Raw genomic sequence first — 22,802 nt, 5'->3', positions numbered from 1 at the left:
AAAGATGGGGAGGGAGGGCTGGAGTGGGCAGGGGAGGAGGAAGAGGGGTGGGAAGGAAGAAGGGAGAGGGAAAGGGAAGGAGGAGAAAGGCATTTCTGATCATTTACATACTTATTGAGATCAATGGGATTTACTCCCATGCAATCATCCTTAAGATAGGTAAAACTGACAATGGGGGAGGAGGAGGGGGAGGAGGAGGGGATTGGAAGGGGAGGGGAGGGAGGGTCAAAGGAAGGGGAAGGGAGGAGGAGAAGGTGAGGGCAGGTTTGATCATTTGCATGCTTTTTGAGTTCAGTGGGATTTACTCCTGTGCAATCATGCTTAGGATAGGATATGGCCCCCTGATCAGCCAAGCCAAGCAGCTGTGAGTCTGGCTTTTAGAACCCTGATAGTTGGTTCTTACTGAGCATGCACTGCCTGTAATGCTAAATTTCTTAAATTAATTAAATATGAGCTACGTTTTTTTAACTTTTAAACTGCAGAAGATGAAAGTCAGAGTATGGGGCAAGGTCATTAATAGGATTACAGGTACTCTGTGAACACGGCTGAATTTTAATTAATTTCAACAAATTATGAGAACTCTTGACAGAAAAAAGTCCAAAAGGGGTCTGTTTTTTCTCTCTCTCTTTTTACACTTTGAACTGTTGATTCTCTCTGACTGTTTTGTGTATTGCCATGAAAATTTAGTGGGTTATTAAGCAGGCATTTCTGAGTTCAGGACCAAAAGTTTTGTAAGGTTTTGTTTTGAAATGAGCTTATGGGAAGCATCAGAATGGCTTGTGTTGTATTTTCAATTTAACATTGCGGAATGCGAAAAATCCATGCTGGCTATAGGATATAGTCTCTCTCTCTCTCTCTTTGTGTGTGTGTGTGTATACACACACACTGTTGTGAAGATGTTTAATATCCAGACTCAATGCAAAGTACTAATTTTGACCTTTGAAGCTGTTCACAACTTGGGCCGAGTGAACATCCAGGATAACCTCCTCAAATCCTAAGATTTCCATCTGAGACCATTCTCTGAGTGTCCCCAGCAAGAGAGGTGCAGTGTGTGGTTACTATCCAAAGGACCTTTTCAGTGGTGGCACCTCAACTCTGGAATGCTCTCTTCAAACAGGCTTTCCTGGTGTCTACCTTAATGTCATTTGTTTCCCCAGACCTTCTAATTTGTTTAGGTTTGAATCATTTCCTGCATGTGATTTTTATGCAGCTTTTATTTTTTATTTATATGTTTTTTGTTTTATGTATGTGACCTGCGGAACTTTCAAATCCACAGTAAGTTCAGCATTTGAGTTTGAGGTTGTCTTCTGGCATAATTATTGAGTTGGATCCAGAGTTACACAGAGCAGAATGCCATAAATTGGAATATTCAGTATAGAAGGTGGTTTTTGCTGATCCCACTGCAGACCTGAATCCCCTAAAACTCTGCTCTGGAGGAGCTATATTTCAGTTTTAGCTGTTGTCTTTTAGTTTTTATTATTTTATGATAGTTTATGTTTTGCTGTTTTTGTCTTTAATGATTGTTTACATCACCGTGGGATCTATTCGGATGAAGAGCAATTTAGAAAATATTAAAATAAATATATAAAATAGCAGGTGACCAAAACAAATTTAATTTCATTGATTTATTTTTTGCTGCCAGTTGCCCATTACTTCAATTGCAAGAATATTTTAAATTCACAAAGATTTCAATCCAATCAAAATATCAAATATTATCCATATTTGTAAGTTCTCTATTGTTTTTACTGAATACATTTTAATTGCAATGGCTTGTAGCTAATGCAAATAAAAGATTATTGAAAACCTTTGCCTTCATAGCACCTGCAGACTGAGATGTTCCACAATTTGGTCTTGAATTAACCACTAGCAAAACAAATTGAACTCAACTTTTCTGAAATGTATTATTGGAATCTTCACAACCTATATTAGATAATATCTTAAAATGTTAGATCCATGACAGTGATATTTGATGTGGCTGTTTTTCAAATCATTATGATAGGCTTGTTTGAACCTGTCACTCAGATTACCAATATCTGCTTATGTTGTCATCAATGTGGAAAATCCTAGCAATGTACCTATCCAATACAAAATAAATCTAGCATGAGAAGGAGGCATATCTAGTTAATAACAATATAATATTTACATTTAGCACAATTTCTAAGCATGTTTATTCAAATGTAAGTTCCATCACATTCAATGAGATTTAACTCCCTAGTGAGTTTATGATATCTGTTTTAGTTACATTTCCACATTTGCATCTAGTTGACCAAACGGGGTCTTATTAATGAAGTACAGTTGCCAGAATTTCTATTAAGGCTTTCTGGTCAAAATGCAACTTATATTTTATAACTATTGGAGGTGTATTTTCCCATTTCTCAACAAACAACTGTGGATTTTGTCCAATGTTACTGCTCCATGCATGGAGAGAAGGAGTTTCTATGAATGGATGGAGAGCTGTACTCATGGAAGGAGTGCATGAGTTCCATGAGCACAACTCACTTTCCATGAATAGACGCTCCTTCTGTTCATGGAGTAAAAACATTGATCACAACCCTGTGTCTTCACATCTTTTGTCTAATTGTGACTCCTCTTGTAGTGGCACGTCAAGCGCACATTTAAAAATCATGTTTGGAAAAAGAAATCTTGGATTCCAGGCATGTGTAAGCTATATCCTCCGGTTGTTAGACCCAAACTCCCATCATCCTCAGCCAGCATGACCATTGATTAGGGGCAATGGGAGTTGTAGTCCAACAACATCTGGAGGACAAAAGATTGCCCAACTGTCATTTATACAGTGCCTGAAGTCGGACGGGGGGGAGGAAATAAGATAGATTGACCAGACTTATTTATGTCTGCCTGAAAAGAAGTGAAATGGTTATAGAGCTGCCTGAAAAGAAGTGAGGTGCCATCCCACCCCACTTTGAGCACTGGGTTTATGCAGTTTAATTACAGAATGTATTAGTCACATCTTTGGTGTTGTGAATAACTACCAGAAGATGTCTTGGTGATGGTGATTATTATTTATTTGACGTATTAGTTGATCGCTACAAACAAGTCTCTAAGGGCACAATCCAAATCACCGTTCTGCTGGGCTGGGGTGAGTTGGATGCCATGGAGCACAGGCTGTGCCAGGATGCTCCCAGCTCTGCTGGACTCCAGCAGCAGCAGCCCTCTGCCGCAGCAGAGATGTGGCTCCGCTAGGAGTCTGCCAGCACCGCAGGGATCGGGGGTGGATGGCTAGCCTGGTGGATGGAGGCCCAGAAGAAGCTGGCAGAAGGCCCCAAAATGGGGCATTCCAGAGGTGTGATGCAGGAGAAGCCATGGGGGGAACTTACACAAGATCCTCCTCGCATTCAGACCGCTCCTCTGGGTCGTGATCTCCCTTCAAACTCTGCTGGCCAAAAGGCTGGTGGAGGAAAATAATTTTAACAATGCCCCATTGTGGCCTATGGGGAGTGCTTACTCCCCAGGAGGCCTGGCTGGAGCTGGAGCTTCCTGGCTGGCTTGTGCTTGAGGCTTCTGAGAGAGCCTGCATTCAGCCAGGGCGGCGGCTCCTATGGAGCTTTCTGCCAGCTCCTCCTCTGCCAGCCCTGCTTCCACAGACTCCCCGGCAGTTGGATTGCTCTGTAAGCTACTTAGAAAAAAGTAAGAGCCAAAGGCATAACCTAAAAACAAAACATTAAAATGAAACATTACAAAGATCGATAAACAAACCCAGCAAAATAGTAGAACATTTATCCTCTGATCAGCTAGTATTTCGAAAGTAGTTGGGGGCAATTTTGAGACAAAAAATGGCAATTAGGGAAAGAGTTAAGCACCCTTCTCTCTCCCTCCACCCTTCCCTCTACCACCGTCACTTCCCCACTTAAAATCCACTTTCTAGAAGCTACTTTAAAGAGTACTGGGGCTGCATTACATGCATTTGTGTGTAACATGTAGTTTACCCTTTACCATAGCTAAGAGCCCCTGTACTTTCCTTGTAATCTTGAGGCCACACTTCTGCCACAATCTCTCGTATGACAATGGGAAAGAAAGGTGGTCTGTGTTTTAATGAAGGAATGCAGAAGAGTTATATGTGTCCCTGATATGAAACCAATGAACAAACTCTCCAGCTAGTATGCTGCCTTGAAACATTCATTTTTATAAGTCACTCAAAATAATGAAAAACTTACATTTTAAGACTGTGAATGGTGAGAGCTACTCTGTGGTTTATTTTATCTTTTTGTTTATGTGTTTGTGAATCACCCTTCCTCCAAAGGATCCTAGAGCGATGTACAATAAAGAATAAAGCAGCAAAATACATCTCATAAATAAACATAGCAACAACTGAATATAACTATAAAATATCCATAAAATTACGGTGATAAAAAACACACAAACCAACCTGCAGATGTTAGGTATTAAAACAATTTAATTTAATTTGTAAAAAACTGGGTAAACAGATGTTTTTAGCTGATGGCTAAATTTACAAAGTGAGGAGAACAAGGCTAACAAGGAGAAGAACATTCCAAAACCAGGGTGCCACCATGCAGAAAGCCCTGTCATGCTTCCCTGCAGCATGAATCCACTATGAAGGGGGAACATGAGCAGAGCCCCTCTCCTGCTGAACTTAAGGATGCTGTTGACTGGTATTGCAGGAGGCATGCCTGGCTTTAGGGAATGTGTTCCTGGTTGAAAGTCTTCTTTGAGAAATAAGAGGAGCTGTGTCTCTATAATTAAACATTAAATGGATGAAACAAGCATCACCAAGACAGCCGAGGTAAATGTGACGCTTTAGAGGTAACAAACATGTCCACATGGGGCTTTTTGTTATGTAACCACCTGTAACAAGCTACACGCACTCTGAGCTGAGTTTGTGCTGGTCCTCTACCCAACCACATGACAGAATGGGACTGTGCCAGCAAGCCAGGAATTCGGGGGTCCCACTCAGCAGAATGAGCAGGAGAGCCCCCAAACATAGCACAACTGGCATATCAAATTTTGAAGTACATTGAGTAATATACATTACCACAGAGAGAGCAACCTGGCCACCACAGCCTCCCCTGCCCCCTGGGTGAATCTAAAATTACCTAGCTGTACCACTGACTATAAAAAACCCAATGTGGGTTGTTCTGACTACATAACCCACAGTGTCAGCATGGGCTTCTTCCATGTCTGCTTTGGTGGGAGGACTTTTCCCAAAGTGTTTTAAGGGAAAGGAATGAACTGAGTGTTGGCAAAATTCCTATACAGATGCATCTTTATGTTTGGCATGTAGATGGTATAAAATATGTATGTACGCTTACCAAAAAAGCAAATGCAAAATTCATATTCTGTGACAAGGAGATCCAAAGATCCTGTGGGAATAAATCTCAGTACACACAAAAAAGAAAAAACAATTTAAGTCTGTAAACATGTACTGGAGCCGATCCACAACCAACATTTTATATTTGCTAGAGATCACAATGTGGAATCAATAGCTGTACCTTTTCTGTTTTGGGTCCAAATTATGGACTGAATTGCACTCTTTATAGCCAGCAGAAGCTTTCATGGTGCTTCAAGCATTTGTCATGTCAAAAACATTCTTTTGGCAGCAAAGGTACTGATTTTGAAATGAAACTGTAAAAAAATAACACAAAACACCACTTTATGAAGACTAAATAATAATTAGTTCAATTCACATTTAAAAGTTTCACAGTAGGACATATTTTTATAAGGGGAAAGCAAGATACATATTGAAATATTTATTGTTATTTTGCATATTCTGACAGATGTGTTTGAATGCCAAAATAAATATACAGAGTTCCAACTATATAATATACAGTGCTTGACATGTGTTTCTCTCTATGAGCACATTTCCATTGTGTTTTGTTTCCTCTGTGACTATCTTATTCCAGGAAAATGAATAAACCACACTGAGGAAGGTGAATAATGCTTTCTGCACTAACAGAGGTTTCTGCACTAAAATGCATGCATCATACATCCTAGACCTATCTTAATGGTGGAACAACATATAGAATGTTGAGGCTCTAACATGGTGTATCAGTCACATCTATATAGGCAGAAGCCCTTGGAAAACCTATGGTAGCCACAATTTTTATTTTCTTTCTTTTGCTATTGATGTGTTTTAATTTCCATGTTTAATATATTGGATGTCGATGTCAAAGATGATGCTAAGATATCTGACAGGAATATTTCTGAATAACCCTCCCTTTTTGTGAGACCGTTTGTCCTCTGCAAGCGGGGAGGGGGATATTAAGTGATATTGGGGAGGGGTTGGATTCAAAGAGTGTTTGCCTTACTTTTTGTGTGAGGTGGCCGAGTGTTTTTCCTTTTCTTTTCCCCACCCCATGTGCTGTTCTGGCTGCACAAGTGTTTTTCCTTTTCTTTTCCCCACCCCATGTGCTGTTCTGGCTGCTGTCGGAGCAACCAAGGCACCACTTGAAGCAGTGGCAAGGGGAATTTTTTTAGTTGTTGTTCAAAAAGATGAAAAAAAAGACAACAATTATTCACATTGGAATGCTCTGTACCAGGGGTTCCCAAACAGTGGTCCACGAGCTTCATTCTTGTGGCCCACGGTATATCCGCATTAAATATTCATGTTGATTTTCAATTTGATTTTATTGCTTATTTCTTATATTGTATTTTATATATTACAGTTTGAATTCTGTGGGTTTCTATTGATTTTTTTACTTATACTGTATTTTATTGTGCTACAATTGTATTGTTATACAATAAATACAATATAGGAAATAAAAGAAGCAATAAAAATACAATTAAAAATCATATAGTACCTAGCATAGCCAGCCCTGTAGCCAGCTTTCCTGGTTAGGTGGGGCAGCCACATTTCTAGGTGAGGCATTTAGGGGGGAGGTGCATAGTGCTAGCCGATCCTCACACACACACATGCAGTCACACATACACACACACACACTCATTGGTGAAGAGGATGTGAGGGTCAGGCCAGAGGAAGAGGACGATCTTCCCCCTCATTCCTCCTTCATGCAAAGTTTGTGTTAACTTATATAATGAACTATCTAAAGGTCAAGTTAACAGAAAATTTAGTGTGAACACTAGGCATTAAATGACTGGCATATTTTTTGTTTCATAAGAAAAAAGGATGTTAGGATACAGTGAACAAGGAGATACTAAAGATTAGGGTGCCTTTGATTATTTCTCCCTAAGTGTTCCTCCTTCTAGTCCTGTTCCTGTCCTTCAGATATTCCTTCCTGTTGGACAATCAAGGGAAAACTTTTAAACTGGTTGTTACATACAGGATAAACTAAGTGATTGGAAATTAATTGTGGAAAGCAATTGTTGGATTGTTTTTACTGATTGCTCGGTTGATTTTTTACCTAGAGACCCTGAAAAGACCTCATACTGAACTGCACATATTGGGAAAATCAAAAATTAGGCCTGAGTTACAGCCTAAGTGACCTAACTAACTATAGTGTGCACAACAGTGTTTCTGTTCTTCTAAATCTGTTTTTATCCTTTCCTACCAAGTTCTCAAGAAAAAGAAGAAAAATTGTGACTATGATTATGAGTATAGTGAGTACTTTAAAAATAAATAGTAACTTAGGGTAACTAATTAATTAATTAAAATTTATATACCACTTGATTGTAAAAAAAACCTCTTAAGCGGTTTACAAAAGACATTAAAATTATCAATAAAACAGTTAAAAACAATTAAAATGTCTAATTAAAATATTTTTAAAACAAATTAAAAACAGCAAGAGACATCAAAAATTATTTATTAAAATTTATATTTTTTCAGATCACTTTAAGTTATCTCTTTATTTCATCCTTTAGCAATAAGCACCCAAGTGTGAAGAGACCCCTATTCCCCTCGCAGAACTACCAGCTCCACTGGTCAGATGAGCCTTCTTTGTTAATCTAATAGAATGGCCAGGTGGGCTAATGGGTCTGTCAAGTGTCCAATAACTGACGAATGGGCCAGGGAGATCCTATTGTTATTGAAACTCTTCAGGAGAGCCCCCCTCCCCGGAGCCAAAGACAGCCTTGTCTTTTGTTTAGTCTGAGGAAAGGCTGGAATGGCTTCACAATACCTCCTATAAGCCTGATGGAAAAGCAACATCTATTGGACCGCTAATGCTTTGAACCCCTCCATTTTAAGATCAGGTTGGACTGTGTGAAAATAAAAACTGTATTTCCTAAAAGATACCACAGTCTCCGCTGACCAGGGCTGGTTTTAATGGGCGGCCAGGTGGGGCACTGGCCTGAGGGCCTCTGGAGCTACAGGAGGGCCTCTGGAGCTACAGGAGGCCCTCCGCTCTCCTTCCGAGATTTGCAGAAGCATCCGCAGACCACCATCCCCCCGCTACCCCCCACTTTACCTACCTTTCAGTTGTTTTTTATGACACGCAGATTTGCCATCAATTAAGATGGCGGCCGAGGTTTCCTTAAGGGGCTGAAGTCTCTGCCGCCATCTTTGCTGATGGCACGCATACGTGCTACATGCGTGCGTTGCTGCCATTAACAAAGATGGCGGCAGAGGCTTCAGCCCCTTAGGGAGACCTCGGCCGCCATCTTGATTGATGGCAAACCTGCACGCGCCACAAAAAACAACGGAAAGGTACGTGAAGTGTGGGGCTAGTGGGGGGATGGAGGGCGGCGTGGAAGCTCCTGTCTTGCAGTCCGTGGATGCTTAAGTTCCACGGATTGCAGAGGGGGAGTGGAGGGGCCCAGTGCAGGCTGGTACCCAAGGGTCCCAGCATGCCTGGGGCTGGCCCTTCTGCTGACCTTCTTTCTGAGGAAATCAAATCCTGGACAAGTACAGGGACCCTTGGAGATCTCTCACCACTCGAACATTGGGGTGGCAACCATAGCTTTTTAGTAAGTGGTCTAGGGCCCCATCCTAAGGTTTTTCAGTTCAGATCTCCATGTGACTCCTGTACATCCATTGAGCTCCCATGAAGACTGACTGTTCAGTTAATTAGGTGATATGATCAAAGGGTCTACAAAACTAATGGGCATTATCTGAAAGAGGTATCATACTTTTAATGTTCCAATCTGCATCTCAAGATTGCTGGAAATACAATAGGGTTACCATAGTAGGATGCTGTAATCATTAGCATAACTATTACTGTTGTTGGGGAAATGTTCTTATCATTTCCACCATTTTCTGCATAGCTTTTGTGTGCATTTTTGTTTAATAGGGCCCCCTCCTGATATCTGTGCACACATTCTTCGTTATTATGCAAAGAGTGCTGCCTTGGGAAATCAACTAACTATGCAAACCTACTGTGTAATTAAATGATGAGAACAAAGGAAAGATTTTTATCCTTTAGGAAACACAGAAAGCTAATAGAATCATGAAGTTACCAAAACATAGTTCTTGCCAATAGAATGGAATTCATCTGATTCATTTGCTGGGAAAATGCCTGCATTAAAATTTGTCTTGTACAGGCTATGAAATTAAAACTAGTGTTGCGCCAAATTTGCATGAGGTTTGGGTTTATATGCTAAAAGTGGGCTTTGGGGGATTCCAAAAACCGCCTTGGAAAAATCAGGTCAGGCACTGGGCAAGTTTGTAGATTGACCACCATTGGGGGTCCAGTTCTGGTACAAGTAGGCTGAGGTCTGAAGGTCCAGAGGCAGATTATGTGGTCACAGACATTCTGGGAGTCAGATTCCAGGTGAGATAACAAGGACCAGGGACAGGAGGGGCAGATGTGGTCGTGGACAGGGTGGTTCAGACATACTAGACTAGTAAGGCAAGAGGGAAAGTCTTCATAGAAAATTGGTGCAATGAGTTGCTCAGACTAAGGATCCAAATCTGGATCAACAGTTATATAGATCCACAACCATGCACACACACCATTAGCCCTCATGTCGCCTGGCCAATTTGATGCACAGGACTTCTCTGACACTGCATGAGTGGCACTGCAGCACAGTCTAGTTACTCCTTCAGTCTACAAGCTTCCTTGGTGATCCAGGGAGTACTGCTGACTGAAACCCTAGTTTGAGTGATCTGGCACCTTACAAAACCCTGCCTTGGTTGGTCTTTCATGATTTCTTGCACCTAAGGCAAATACCTATAGGCAAATAATTTCTAAACTATAGGCAGAAGAACTATGGAGTGAAGTCAGAGATATTAAGAACATAAGAAGTTTCCGCCGAGCCTTGAAGACCTGGCTGTTCAGGCAGGCCTACGGGACCCCTGGGTTGGGTTAGCTTTTAATACTGTTATTAATCAGAATTGTAGTGTTTAGTCTAATTATTGATTGTGGCCCTCACTGTTTTATATTGTATTTTATTGTATTGATGTACATCGCCTAGAGTGGCTGTTAATTCGGCCAGATAGGCGACTCATAAATAAAATTTTATTATTATTATTATTATTATTATTATTATTATTAGAGCCTGCTGGATCAGGCCAGTGGCCCATCTAGTCCAGCATCCTGTTCTCACAGTGGCCAACCAGGTGCCTGGGGGAAGCCCACAAGCAGGACCTGAGTGCAACAACACTCTCCCCTCCTGAGGCTTCCGGGAACTGGTTTTCAGAAGCATGCTGCCTCTGACTAGGGTGGCAGAGCACAGCCATCATGGCTAGTAGCCATTGATAGCCCTGTCCTCTATGAATTTGTCTAATCTTCTTTTAAAGCCATCCAAGCTGGTGGCCATTACTGCATCTTGTGGGAGCAAATTCCGTAGTTTAACTATGCGCTGAGTAAAGAAGTACTTCCTTTTGTCTGTCCTGAATCTTCCAACATTCAGCTTCTTTGAATGTCCACAAGTTCTAGTATTATGAGAGAGGGAGAAAAACTTTTCTCTATCCACTTTCTCAATGCCATGCATAATTTTATACACTTCTATCATGTCTCCTCTGACCCGCCTTTTCTCTAAACTAAAAAGCCCCAAATGCTGCAACCTTTCCTCATAAGGGAGTCGCTCCATCCCCTTGATCATTCTGGTTGCCCTCTTCTGACCCTTTTCCAACTCTATAATATCCTTTTTGAGATGAGGCGACCAGAACTGTACACAGTATTCCAAATGTGGCCGGACCATAGATTTATACAACGGCATTATGATATCGGCTGTTTTATTTTCAATACCTTTCCTAATTATCCCTAGCATGGAATTTGCCTTTTTCACAGCTGCCACACACTGGGTCGGCATTTTCATAATGCTGTCCACTACAACCCCGAGGTCTCTCTCCTGGTCGGTCACCGCCAGTTCAGACCCCATGAGCGTATATGTGAAATTAAGATTTTTTGCTCCAATATGCATAATTTTACACTTGTTTATATTGAATTGCATTTGCCATTTTTCCACCCATTCACTCAGTTTGGAGAGGTCTTTTTGGAGCTCTTCGCAATCCCTTTTTGTTTTAACAACCCTGAACAATTTAGTATCGTCAGCAAACTTGGCCACTTGACTGCTCACTCCTAATTCTAGGTCATTAATGAACAAGTTGAAAAGTACAGGTCCCAATACCGATCCTTGAGGGGAGGGCTGGATTATCCATTAGGCTTAGTAGGCTGAAGCCTAGGGGCCCGGAGCTCTTGGGGGCCCGTGGGACACTGGCCCGAGGGCCTCTGGAGCTACAGGGGGCCCCTCCTCTCTCCTTCTGCAATCCACGGAAGCATCCGCAGACCGCCATGCCCCCGCTATCCCCCCACTTTACCTACCTTTCCGTCGTTTTTTGCAGCGCACAGATTTGCCATCAATAAAGATGGTGGCCGAGGTTTCCTTAAGGGGCTGAATCCTCTGCCGCCATCTTGGCTGATGGCACATATGCATGCTACACGCATGTTGCTGTGATCAACAAAGATTGCGGCAGAGGCTTCAGCTCCTTAGGGAAACCTCGGCCGCCATCTTGATTAATGGCAAACCTGCAGATGCCGCAAAAACAAATGGAAAGGTAGGTGAAGCGTGGGGATAGGCCCCCCCAAACACCAATCAGCCTAGGGGCCCTCCTCAGCTTAATCCAGCCCTGCTTGAGGGACTCCACTTTCTACAGCCCTCCATTGGGAGAACTGTCCATTTATTCCTACTCTCTGCTTTCTGCTTCTTAACCAATTCCTTATCCACAAGAGGACCTCTCCTCTTATTCCATGACTGCTAAGCTTCCTCAGAAGTTTTTGGTGAGGTTCCTTGTCAAAAGCGTTTTGAAAGTCTAAGTACACTATGTCCACTGGATCACCTCTATCTATATGCTTGTTGACACTCTCAAAGAATTCTAGTAGGTTACTGAGACAGGACTTTCCCTTGCAGAAGCCATGCTGGCTCTGCTTCAGCAAGGCTTGTTCTTCTATGTGCTTAGTTAATCTAGCTTTAACAATACTTTCTACCAGTTTTCCAGGGACAGAAGTTAAGCTAACTGGCCTGTAATTTCCGGGATCCCCTCTGGATCCCTTTTTGAAGATTGGCGTTACATTTGCCACTTTCCAGTCCTCAGGCACGGAGGAGGACCTGAGGGACAAGTTACATATTTTAGTTAGCAGATCAGCAATTTCACCTTTGAGTTCTTTGAGAACTCTCGGGTGGATGCCATCCAGGCCCGGTGATTTGTCAGTTTTTATATTGTCAATTAAGCCTAGAACTTCCTCTCTTGTTACCACTATTTGTCTCAGTTCCTCGGAATCCCTTCCTGCAAATGTTAGTTCAGGTTCAGGTATCTGCCCTATATCTTCCACTGTGAAGACAGATGCAAAAAATTCATTTAGCTTCTAAATATTATCAGGGAAGAATGCAAAAAGACAATACTTCTATTTAAAAAAGAGAGAAAGACCTCAATGGATGACTGAAGAAACTGAAGGAAAGCGAAAGCGAAAGGAGAGAGAAAGAAGGTTAGAACCCTAAATACAATAATACAGCGACTAGTACATAGGGACAAAGAGAACTACTACAATAATTATTGTACAGAAATAGAAGAGGATAATAAAAGAGTAGAACAAGAGCCCTATTTCAAAATATTTGAGAAATCAAATGTAAATTCATATCAAGAGTAGGGATGTTGAATAATCAACAGGGGAACGCACTGACTGACCGTAATAAAATAAAAGCAAGATGGAAGCAATACAATGAAGAATCATATAAGTGAGAAGTAAGGATGACAGATTAATTCCTGGAAGAAGAACCAAAAAAGTTAGAATGTGACATGGAAGCTGCTCTTAAAATACTTGGAAGAAACGAATCACCAGGAATAGATTGCATATCTATAGAGTTGCTACAAGTTACTGAGACTGAATCTGTCCAAAATTTGACAAAAACCTGTGAACAAATACGGAAAACAAAACCAAGGCTCTTACCATGTGTGAAGCGTGAAATGCCAGATGTCCAAGTTGGATTTAGAAAGGGAAGAGATACCAGAGATCATATCACAAACATACTGGTATGATAATGGAATGGACTTTCAGAAGAAAATCACCCTGTTTTTTTATAGATTACAGCAAAGCCTTTCATTGTGTAGATCACAAAAAACTATGGAAGGCTTTAAAAGAAATGGGGGTGCCACAGCATCTGATTGTCCTGTTGCGCAACCATACTCTGGACAAGAGGCTACTGTAAGGACAGAATATAGAGAAAACAATTGGTTCCCAGTCGGAATGGGTGTGAGACAGGGGTGTATTTTATCACCCTGTTTGTTTAATCTATATGCAGAACATATCATACGGAAAATGGAATTGGATCAAGATGAAGGAGGTGTGAAAATTGGAGGAAGAAATATAGATAATTTAAGATATGCAGACGATACCATACTACTAGCAGAAACCAGTAATAATCTGAAACGAATGCTGATGAAGTTAAAGAGGAAAGTACAAAAGCAAGACTATAGCGAACATCAAGAAGACTAAAGTAATAACAGAAGTTTTACGTAACTTTAAAGTTGACAGTGAGGACATTGAACTTGTCAAGGATTATCAATACCTTGGCACAGTCATTAACCAAAATGGAGACAATAGTCAAGAAATTAGAAGAAGGCTAACACACACACACAGGCTAATGCTGATCTGCTGCTGCTGCAGCAGTGCCATTTTTAGGCCTCTTTGTTATTGCAAAATCCCAACCAATGAGGGTCAAAATGATGTCACAATGCCACCACAATCAGATTTGTCATAATTAGATTTGGCTATTTGATGACATCACTGAGGGCACAGAAAGCCCTCACATTCTCCTGATTTGGAAGGATCGTGTTCTTATTTGCCGATCCACTGAGAGATGCTCCCTGTCTTGCCATGCTGTGCTAGTGGTATTTCCCTCAAGTACTGTAGGGCAAGAATTTGACCCTGCTTCAACTCAGATAGAGCATAGTTATCCATAATGAGTTGGGTAGAATGTTACTGGGGATGTGTATTTGAAGGCCCCTTCCATCTCTATGATTCTATGATTCTATATGCATATGAATGCATATCCTATTAAAAGTAATATCGTGGAGATCAGCCTTCCCTAACTTTGTGTCCTCAAGATGTTTTGGACTACAACTCCCATCAGCCCCAGCCACACAGCCATGGTGATAGCCATGTTTGGATGTGTCTCCAGATGTGGATCTACATTCAGTTTTATAGGATGTGATTTTGGTTGCCCATCCAAGTGCACATTCCCAACAACATTCAATCCTAAGTGATCAACAGCACAACAATGGGTGGATGTGGGATTCATTGGACCAATTGCTTTAGCAACATGGATGTATTTTCTTGTCTGCCTAACATTTACCTCCTTGTGAACATTTTCACACTGATCCACGCGGGGTGAGAGAAATCACTCAAAAACACAATTCACAGAACATGAATATGTTCATAAAATACCAAACACACTTACAGCTAATTAAAATGAAAATCTGTTACTTTTTAGATTCTCTCTCCTTAAAATGGGCATTACAGATGTAATCCTATACACACTTACCTGGAAATAAGCCCCATTGAACTCAGTGGCACTTACTTCTGAACAGACGATTATGGACTACGACTGCACTATTAAACTATAAAATAGAAAAGGTTGAATACTATTGGGTGCAGCCTTGTTTGTTGGGAATCATTTACCTTGCAATTTGCTTCCATTTGTTTCAGTGAGACTGGGGTTGCTGTCCTAATAATAATCATAATTATTAGCCTTTTTCATGGTACATTTCAAATGTTCTAACCAACCACTTATCTTAGTACTACTTGAAACTACCCTGTGAGGTAGACTAGCAGCATCATTTCAACATTGCAGATGAGATGCTGAAACAGAATGGATCAATATAACCACAAAGCGAATTAGTGTGCAGTCCTAAGGACCCTGGCAATAGAACAGCTTGAATCTACCCCTCTGATGTCAGAGACAGAGGCCACATTCACACCACTCATTTATTCCACTATTATTCCACTTTAAACAGTCATGGCTTCCCCCAAAGAATCCTGGGAAATGAAATTTGTGAAGGTGCTAAGAGTTGTTAGGAGAGTTTTATTTCCATCATAGAACTATAGTTCCCAGAGTGTTCTGGGAAGAGGGACTGCCTATTAAACTACTCTGGGAATTGTAGCTCTGTGAGGGGAATAGGGTTCTCCTAGCAACTCTCAGCACCCTTCACAAACTACATTTCCCAGAATTCTTTGGGAGAAAGCCATAACTGTTTAAAGTGTAATAATAGTGGAGTAAATGTATGGTGTGAATGTGGCCGGAGATCCAGTGTCAGAGCATCCATCTCCACCATCATTGACTCAACCCAAGTTGGAGCTGTGATACAGGTAGGAAGTTGCTTGGATCCAAAAGACCCGAAATCCTGATTGTGCCCTGACACACCCCAAACTGTGGTGACAATTTAGACATACTTATGTGTCTATATCTCCTTCCTGCTGCTTCCAATTAGAAGCAAAATGCTTTTATTTTTTTTAAAAAAAATAAATTAGGTAGAAAATAGAGAAAGGAATATAAGAACACTCTTCTGAGCCACTTTAGGATTGCAGCCTAAATTGCTGAGATGAAATTTGAACCAGCAAGCTCTCAGAGTTGTAGGCACCTTTTGCAAAGATTATTTTTTTACAAAGATTCTTTTTGTCACAAAACTTTACCTTGTCTCCAAAAGAAAACCCTTGGAGAATATAAGGAGAACGAACATGCCTTTGTGTTAAACTTGCTCTCTTCACTGAACATGTTTTGCATGGGAACACTTTATACTTCAATAATTGTAGAGATCAAATGTATTTACCAGGCTTCTCTTCTCTATCATCTTACAGGTCTTGTAGAAATTTGCCTGATGCACCCCCTCGATGTGGTGAAAACCAGGTAAGGTTCTGCTTGAACAAGTTTTATTGACACTGGAAGACATCCAAATTGGAAGCTGTCAGAACTTAAAACGCTAGAACTTGTCCAAGGAAGATAACTTCTCCCTTTAATGGCATTTATATTTACTTACTGTTTTTCATAGCATTTGACAGGCAGAATTTGAATAGCATGATGCATTTCTGCTTGGAGGTCATCTGGAGGTGCTAAATACTTCTTTATAAATGTGCTCTTCTTGTGACAGCCTGAGATCCTATTCTGTTAAAGGGGGCCTGGTTATATTTTATTTCCTACCATGTTTATCATCTGAAGTAATGTTTTGACTTGAAACTAGAAATGTCATATTGCCTTAGAAATAAAACAATATTGATGGTAAATACGGCCTGACACAGCTAATCATGCTTTCAAGTCAGCAAAAATGAGAAATTTTCAAACTTGTATTTGCACATGCCAGTTGGGTGGTTTCATGCTAGCTACCTTTCAGGCATGTTCGGTGACTTCCAAACATACATTTGTGGCTGGGCAGGTACACCTTCTTGGCAGTTTGGAAAAATACTAGCCTAAACATTTCAATTCATTCCTTAGCCATAATAATAATAATAATGTTTTAGGTTAAACGGGCAAAAAATGAACCAGGGTTTTGTTGTCAAGTTAAATATTTATGTTTAAATGCACAGCGCAAGCTTATATATATCTACTCAGAAGCCCCACTGATTGAAGTGGGAATTACTCTTAAGTAACTGTGTGTAGGATTGCAGCCACAATCACTGCCAGAAGCAACTGGGAACTCAACAGGGTAGAATTGGGCAGGGCTGTTGTCTTCCTTTGCTCTCTTATTTCACACACAATCAAATGGCAGATTTTCTGCATTCTAAAATCACAAAACTGAGGCATTTAGCTACCTATTATTATTATTATTATTATTATTATTATTCCCTTCCTCCAGAAAAGAGCCCAGGGTGGCAACCTACCAGTAGGCTTGTGTGTTTCTATACCTTTTTACATTTTCTTCTCTCTTGACTAAACACACACAGGAATATGCCAGCCAGATTCTGAATTCCCACTTTTACCTTGGTTATGAAATGTAAAAATTTCTAGTAATATTCCTGATATGCTTCTTAGTCACATGGACATTCTTTTGTTAAGGAATGATCCAACCAAATAAAGCAATTTGGAGTCCCAATGATTTCAATGGGATAATCATGTGCTTAAGGGCCAAACTTAACTTGATGGTGACATCCATGCGTATTTGTATAGTTTTTTATATGAAAAGGATTGTGTGGGTGTGGGGCTAAAGCCCTCCCACTCATAGTTCTCCAATGCTTCAAGGGATTTTCTTTCCAACCCAGCTCACTTTCCCTGTCCGAGTTAGGCCAGGATTAAAATGTTCCAAGCAATGGACCACAGTGAGGTAAGATAGGGGAATCAAGACTTATGAGACCTCATCTTAAGTTGGGCCCCAAAATTTAACTGGTCAGTGTCTCTTCTTTCAATTTTGACAGATTTAGTTCTGATCCAACAGCACTGGATCGAATATCTATTTTGTAATACCAACTGTGCTATTATTTTGAGATATTACATCACAAACAACAGTCAGTATCTGAAAGCAGGGATAAATTGACTAAAGAGGAATGAACCAGGAAAATAAATAAATAAATATTTGCATGCAAATAAATAAATATTTGCATGGATTTATATGCAATTGTGCTTCTTCTTTTCCTTTGTTTGCAGTTGAGTTTTGCTGGCATAAAGTTTCCTGAAAGAGAAATTTCAGTTTTGCCTGAGCAAGTATCCTCAGATACCAGGAGGTCAGCTGGGATGCATATGTTTGCTCTCAGTTTCCTAGGGTTCATCTTAAGGGGATAGGCACATGTGATCAGTCAATAAAGACTTGTTCATTCCTGTCCATTTTGTAGAAATTCATTAAACAGAACAATTTCCTAAATATAGTTGTCCCCTTCTGATTCTGGTATGTTTGGGCAACATATATCTGAAAATTATATCTTAAAAATGTACACATTTTAATAGGCAGAGACAGGGCTCATCCACATATAGTCAAGAAAAGTTTGTTTTCACCAATAAAGTCCAGGGTTCATAGGGGAGGCGAAGAAGGCTACCACAACTGGCTTGCTGTTCTGCTTTTCAGCAGAATAAATATATGTGGAATTATTTTTTAAAAATATGTTGGTGTATTCCTGTATCAGAGTACTGGAAGACCAGGATTCAGTGGCAACCTCATCTCTGTTTCTCCCTGGCGTCACCTCATTAGAGGGCTGCATCTCTTATTCCTGGTGGCTGCTTCCCAGGAAGGGCCGTAGCTCAGAAGAAAGGGCCATAGCACAGGGGTAGAGCACATTATTTGTATGCTCAAGGTCCCAGGTTCAGTCCCAAGCAGCTCCAGGTAATGCTGGGAAACACTCCTTGTCAAACACCTTGAGAGCTGCTGCCAGTCACTAAGGTAGATGGATCAATGGCCTGACTCCATGTTCATATGCTCCAGTTGGCATGAAATCTCTGGATGTGATCAGGGATATCCAGCTTTCCATTTTGAAATGTTACAGCTCACACACACTGTACTGCCATGTGGAAGTGTTTTTCTTGTAAACAACATCCTGTAAATATAAAAATAGAATATGAGGAAGAAAGGAACCAAATTAGCCTAATCTTCTGCTGGACATGCTAATGTTTGGGCCATATCTCAGTAATAGAGCAGATGCTTTGCATGCAAAGGGTTCCAGGTTTGATTCCTGGCATCTCCAGCTAGGGATGGGCAAGACTTCAGCTGGAAACATGGAGAATAGCTGCCAGTCAGCACAGACAATGGTGAGTTAGATGGATCAACCGTTTCATGCAGTTTAGGGCAGCTTCATATGAAGGAAGTGCTCACAGTTTTGTTTTTTAAATAATAATAATAATTAGAGAGCACTGAAACATGCATACAGTCTGAAATGATCTGAGATCTACTGATAGTCCAGCAAAAACTACTTCATGTGATTTTGCTCTCTCTTTAGCTTGGATCATAGCTAAACTATGATGAAAAATATTTTGAGTTGAAGAATACAATCAGGATTGCAACAGCTGCTCAATGTTTGAGGACTAAAATTCTTGAAGTGGCAGTACCACATTTTGGGACAGATTATCTTTAGGCCTGTAAAGAACCTTTTTTAAAAAAACAATGTTAATATTTTGTTATTTAAATTTTTGTGCACTGTATTCTTTTTTGATGTGTATTTTGTATTTGTGTTTGTTTGTTTTTTGTGAGCCACCTTGAGGGCCTTTTGGCCAAAAGGCGACGTAGAAATAGAATAAATAAATAAATAAATAACTAGGGTCACAGTAATGAAGTAACTTTGGCTAACATGTAGAACACCCATCTCATCGCACTTTTAACCACATCATATTAAGTAAACATTCCTAAATTTTGGGAGAGTTTGTTGTCTCATATTATCTAGATTTCAATGCTTGCTACTGCCTACTAGCTAAAACAATACTCTGGGTCAAAAATCTCTTGGACTATATGAAACATAGGCATGATATGGCAAGGGCCCATTTCTAGAAAAAAGATTAATCTCACATTTCTACTGGCTATTTTTCAGTTTATTCTCATTTTTCAGTTTATTCTTGTTAACTTCATCAGAAGTTAACTTCTGATGTTTTGGCTTTATTAGAGTAGCTCTGTTTCCAACATGTGTTTCTGATCTCTTTCCAGCTGTTGTTTTGTAAGTGCTTTCTCCCTCTTTGATTCTTTGCATTTTTTTCTATTTAAGTAAACACTGCTGAAATTTATTCTAAAGATACTAAAGTTCAAGATAATTATTACTATCTTATGTTCCTTTATTTCTAACCTTACCTGGATCCACAGTGGTGACCTATTTTGTTGGCCTTGTTAAACAGAATTTATTGTAAGTAGTTAGGGTAATTCACGATCCCTGTGTACAATCTGAAGATCTTTATTTTTTACTATTGGCCTTTGTTGAGTGCCATTATACTCCATTATGAGATTCCCTAGCTGGCCTTCTGTTTTTAGCACTCAGAATATGTATTCTCAGAAGATCTTTTGTTTCAAACTTCATACAATTGGAATTTATCGGGCTTACATTCATTTCAATGTGGATGTGTTTCAAGACGCTATCATTTGCTATTTGTTAGATTCTAAGTGGAAGCACCCCCTCTAGGATGCACACCTTAACGTGGTGAGGGGGTTTGAGAGTGTTGAAGAAGCTAAGAGCAATGCCGTCAGGAGTCTAGACCAAGAGGTTAGACTCCTAGTAGGGGCACACAAGGGGAAGAGGCACCAGAGATCATATCGCAAACATACGTTGGATAATGAAACAGACCAAGGAATTTCAGAAGAAAATCACTCTGTGCTTTATAGATTACAGCGAAGCCTTTGACTGTGTAGATCATGAAAAACTGTGGAATGCTTTAAAAGAAATGGGGGTGCCACAGCATCTGATTGACCTGATGCACAACCTATACTCTGGACAAGAGGCTACTGTAAGAACAGAATATGGAGAAACTGATTGATTCCCAATCAGAAAGGGTGTGAGACAGGGATGTATTTTATCACCCCATTTATTTAATCTATATGCAGAACATATCATACGGAAAGCGGGATTGGACCAAGATGAAGGAGGTGTGAAAATTGGAGGGAGAAATATCAATAAGATATGCAGATGATACCATACTCCTAGCAGAAACCAGTAATGATTTGAAACAAATGCTGATGAAAGTTAAAGAGGAAAGCACAAAAGCAGGAGTACAGCTGAACATCAAAAAGACTAAAGTAATGACAACAGAAGATTTATGTAACTTTACAATTGACAATGAGGACATTGAACTTGTCAAGGATTATCAATACTTTGGCACAGTTATTAACCAGAATGGAGACAACAGTCAAGAAATCAGAAGGGCAGCTGTGACAGGACTAGAAAAGGTTCTCAAATGCAAATATGTATCACTGAACACCAAAGTCAGGATCATTCAGATCATGGTATTCCCGATCTCTATGTATGGATGTGAAAGTTGGACAGTGAGAAAAGTGGATAAGAAAAAAATAAACTCATTTGAAATGTGGTGTTGGAGGAGAGCTTTGCACATACCATGGACTGCGAAAAAGACAAATAATTGGGTGTTAGAACAAATTAAACTAGAACTATCACTAGAAGCTAAAATGATGAAACTGAGGTTATCATACTTTGGACACGTCATGAGAAGACATGATTCACTAGAAAAGACAATAATGCTGGGAAAAACAGCAGGAAGTTTTTCCTGCCACTGAGAATCAAGGGATCCTGCCACTGAGAATCAAGGCTGCTCTTACCTTCATAGCCCCATAATACTTTTGTTTTTGCTTTGGTCACACTAAAGTGTTATGGAATGTTGGAAACTGGCGTTTTTTATACAGATAGTTTGACAAAGCTCTGTTTGATTGTACTATCACCTTGATTATGTCATCTTGCTATTTTAACAACCCATCCAAAGCAGGGTCAGCTCCAGGTTTGAGAAAATTTTGCCAAAATGTCCTTTAGTGCCCCTCTTCCTACCTTGGTGGGCCCTGGTGGCAACAGCAGCAGGCAGAAACAGTGTTCTGAATCAGCACCAGGTGGTGCTGTTTTTATTTACCGCAGTGCCCTAATGTAGCATTCCTCCTGGACATGGTGTGAAAATAAAATGGCCCAGCACTTTTTGCAACATTAGCAGCAAGAAAAACATATTTGGGAGGGGCAAGGCAAGCATTAGCAGTGGGCCCTGCTGGGGATGCTGGTGTCCTGGCGACTGCCCAAGAATGGTATGTCCTAATGAAAACCACACATTTGTTCATTCATATATTTGCTGTGGTAACATAAGTCTCTAAAATCTATTAATGGATGGATGCAGTCGCTGGTAAAATTAAGAGAAAACTTCATTGGAAGACAGGAACCAGACTTTTTATGAAATGCAAGCTTCCATCAATCTAGGACAGTTGTTGATATTACTAAGCAGATAACCTAATTTCCACTTGTTTATGTGTAGAGCTCCCACACATAATAAATAAAGGTGTCATAAATGCCATGTGTAGGATCAGAAAATACATGTGAGTTCATGAGCATGTCTTCTTTGATAAGTTGTTGCCCACCCCAGTCACCTCATGACAGAGATACTGACAAATCTGGATCTTAGGAAAGCTCATTCTTCATCATGCATTCATTGGTGATCACTCATGGCCAAGTAAGATTGTCTTCCAAGACAAGGTCTTTAACAGTGGGTCCATAAGTGACTGTGGAGGCCAATTCTGGATCCACACAGCCTCCCACAGTGAGGACATAGACGGAAGATGGTCGCAATGAGGATTTGTTTGATGTGCCTTCTGCTTAGCTTGTTTGTCCCATTCGCCCTGTATCCGTGCTTTGAAGTCCATAGCACCTTTGATAATAGCCGATCTCCATTTGGGACGTTCATGGGCCAAGACTTCCCAGTTCTCGATGCTCATGTTACATTTTTTAAGATTCGCTTTAAGAACATCTTTAAACCTCTTTTGGTGTCCACTGATATTCCATTTTCCATCCTTAAGTTGGGAGTAAAGTAGCTGCTTTGGAAGACGGTGATCAGGC

General features: G+C 40.4%; 1 protein-coding gene across 2 annotated transcripts in view; it reads left to right on the top strand.

Annotated features, from left to right (window-relative positions):
• SLC25A21 (solute carrier family 25 member 21) overlaps nucleotides 1-22,802 on the top strand; it is a 532,071-nt gene that overhangs the window by 323,294 nt on the left and 185,975 nt on the right. For both annotated transcript variants that reach the window (XM_061611678.1, XM_061611677.1), the window contains exon 2: nucleotides 16,164-16,212. In XM_061611678.1, coding sequence (XP_061467662.1) covers nucleotides 16,164-16,212 — 49 coding nt within the window. The remainder of the gene's footprint in view (nucleotides 1-16,163; nucleotides 16,213-22,802) is intronic.

Source organism: Rhineura floridana, chromosome 2 (assembly GCF_030035675.1).
Source record: "Rhineura floridana isolate rRhiFlo1 chromosome 2, rRhiFlo1.hap2, whole genome shotgun sequence".
Lineage (NCBI taxonomy): Eukaryota > Metazoa > Chordata > Lepidosauria > Squamata > Rhineuridae > Rhineura > Rhineura floridana.
The sequence above is the reverse complement of the archived record's forward strand: the minus strand, read 5'-3'. Positions and strand labels throughout refer to the sequence as shown.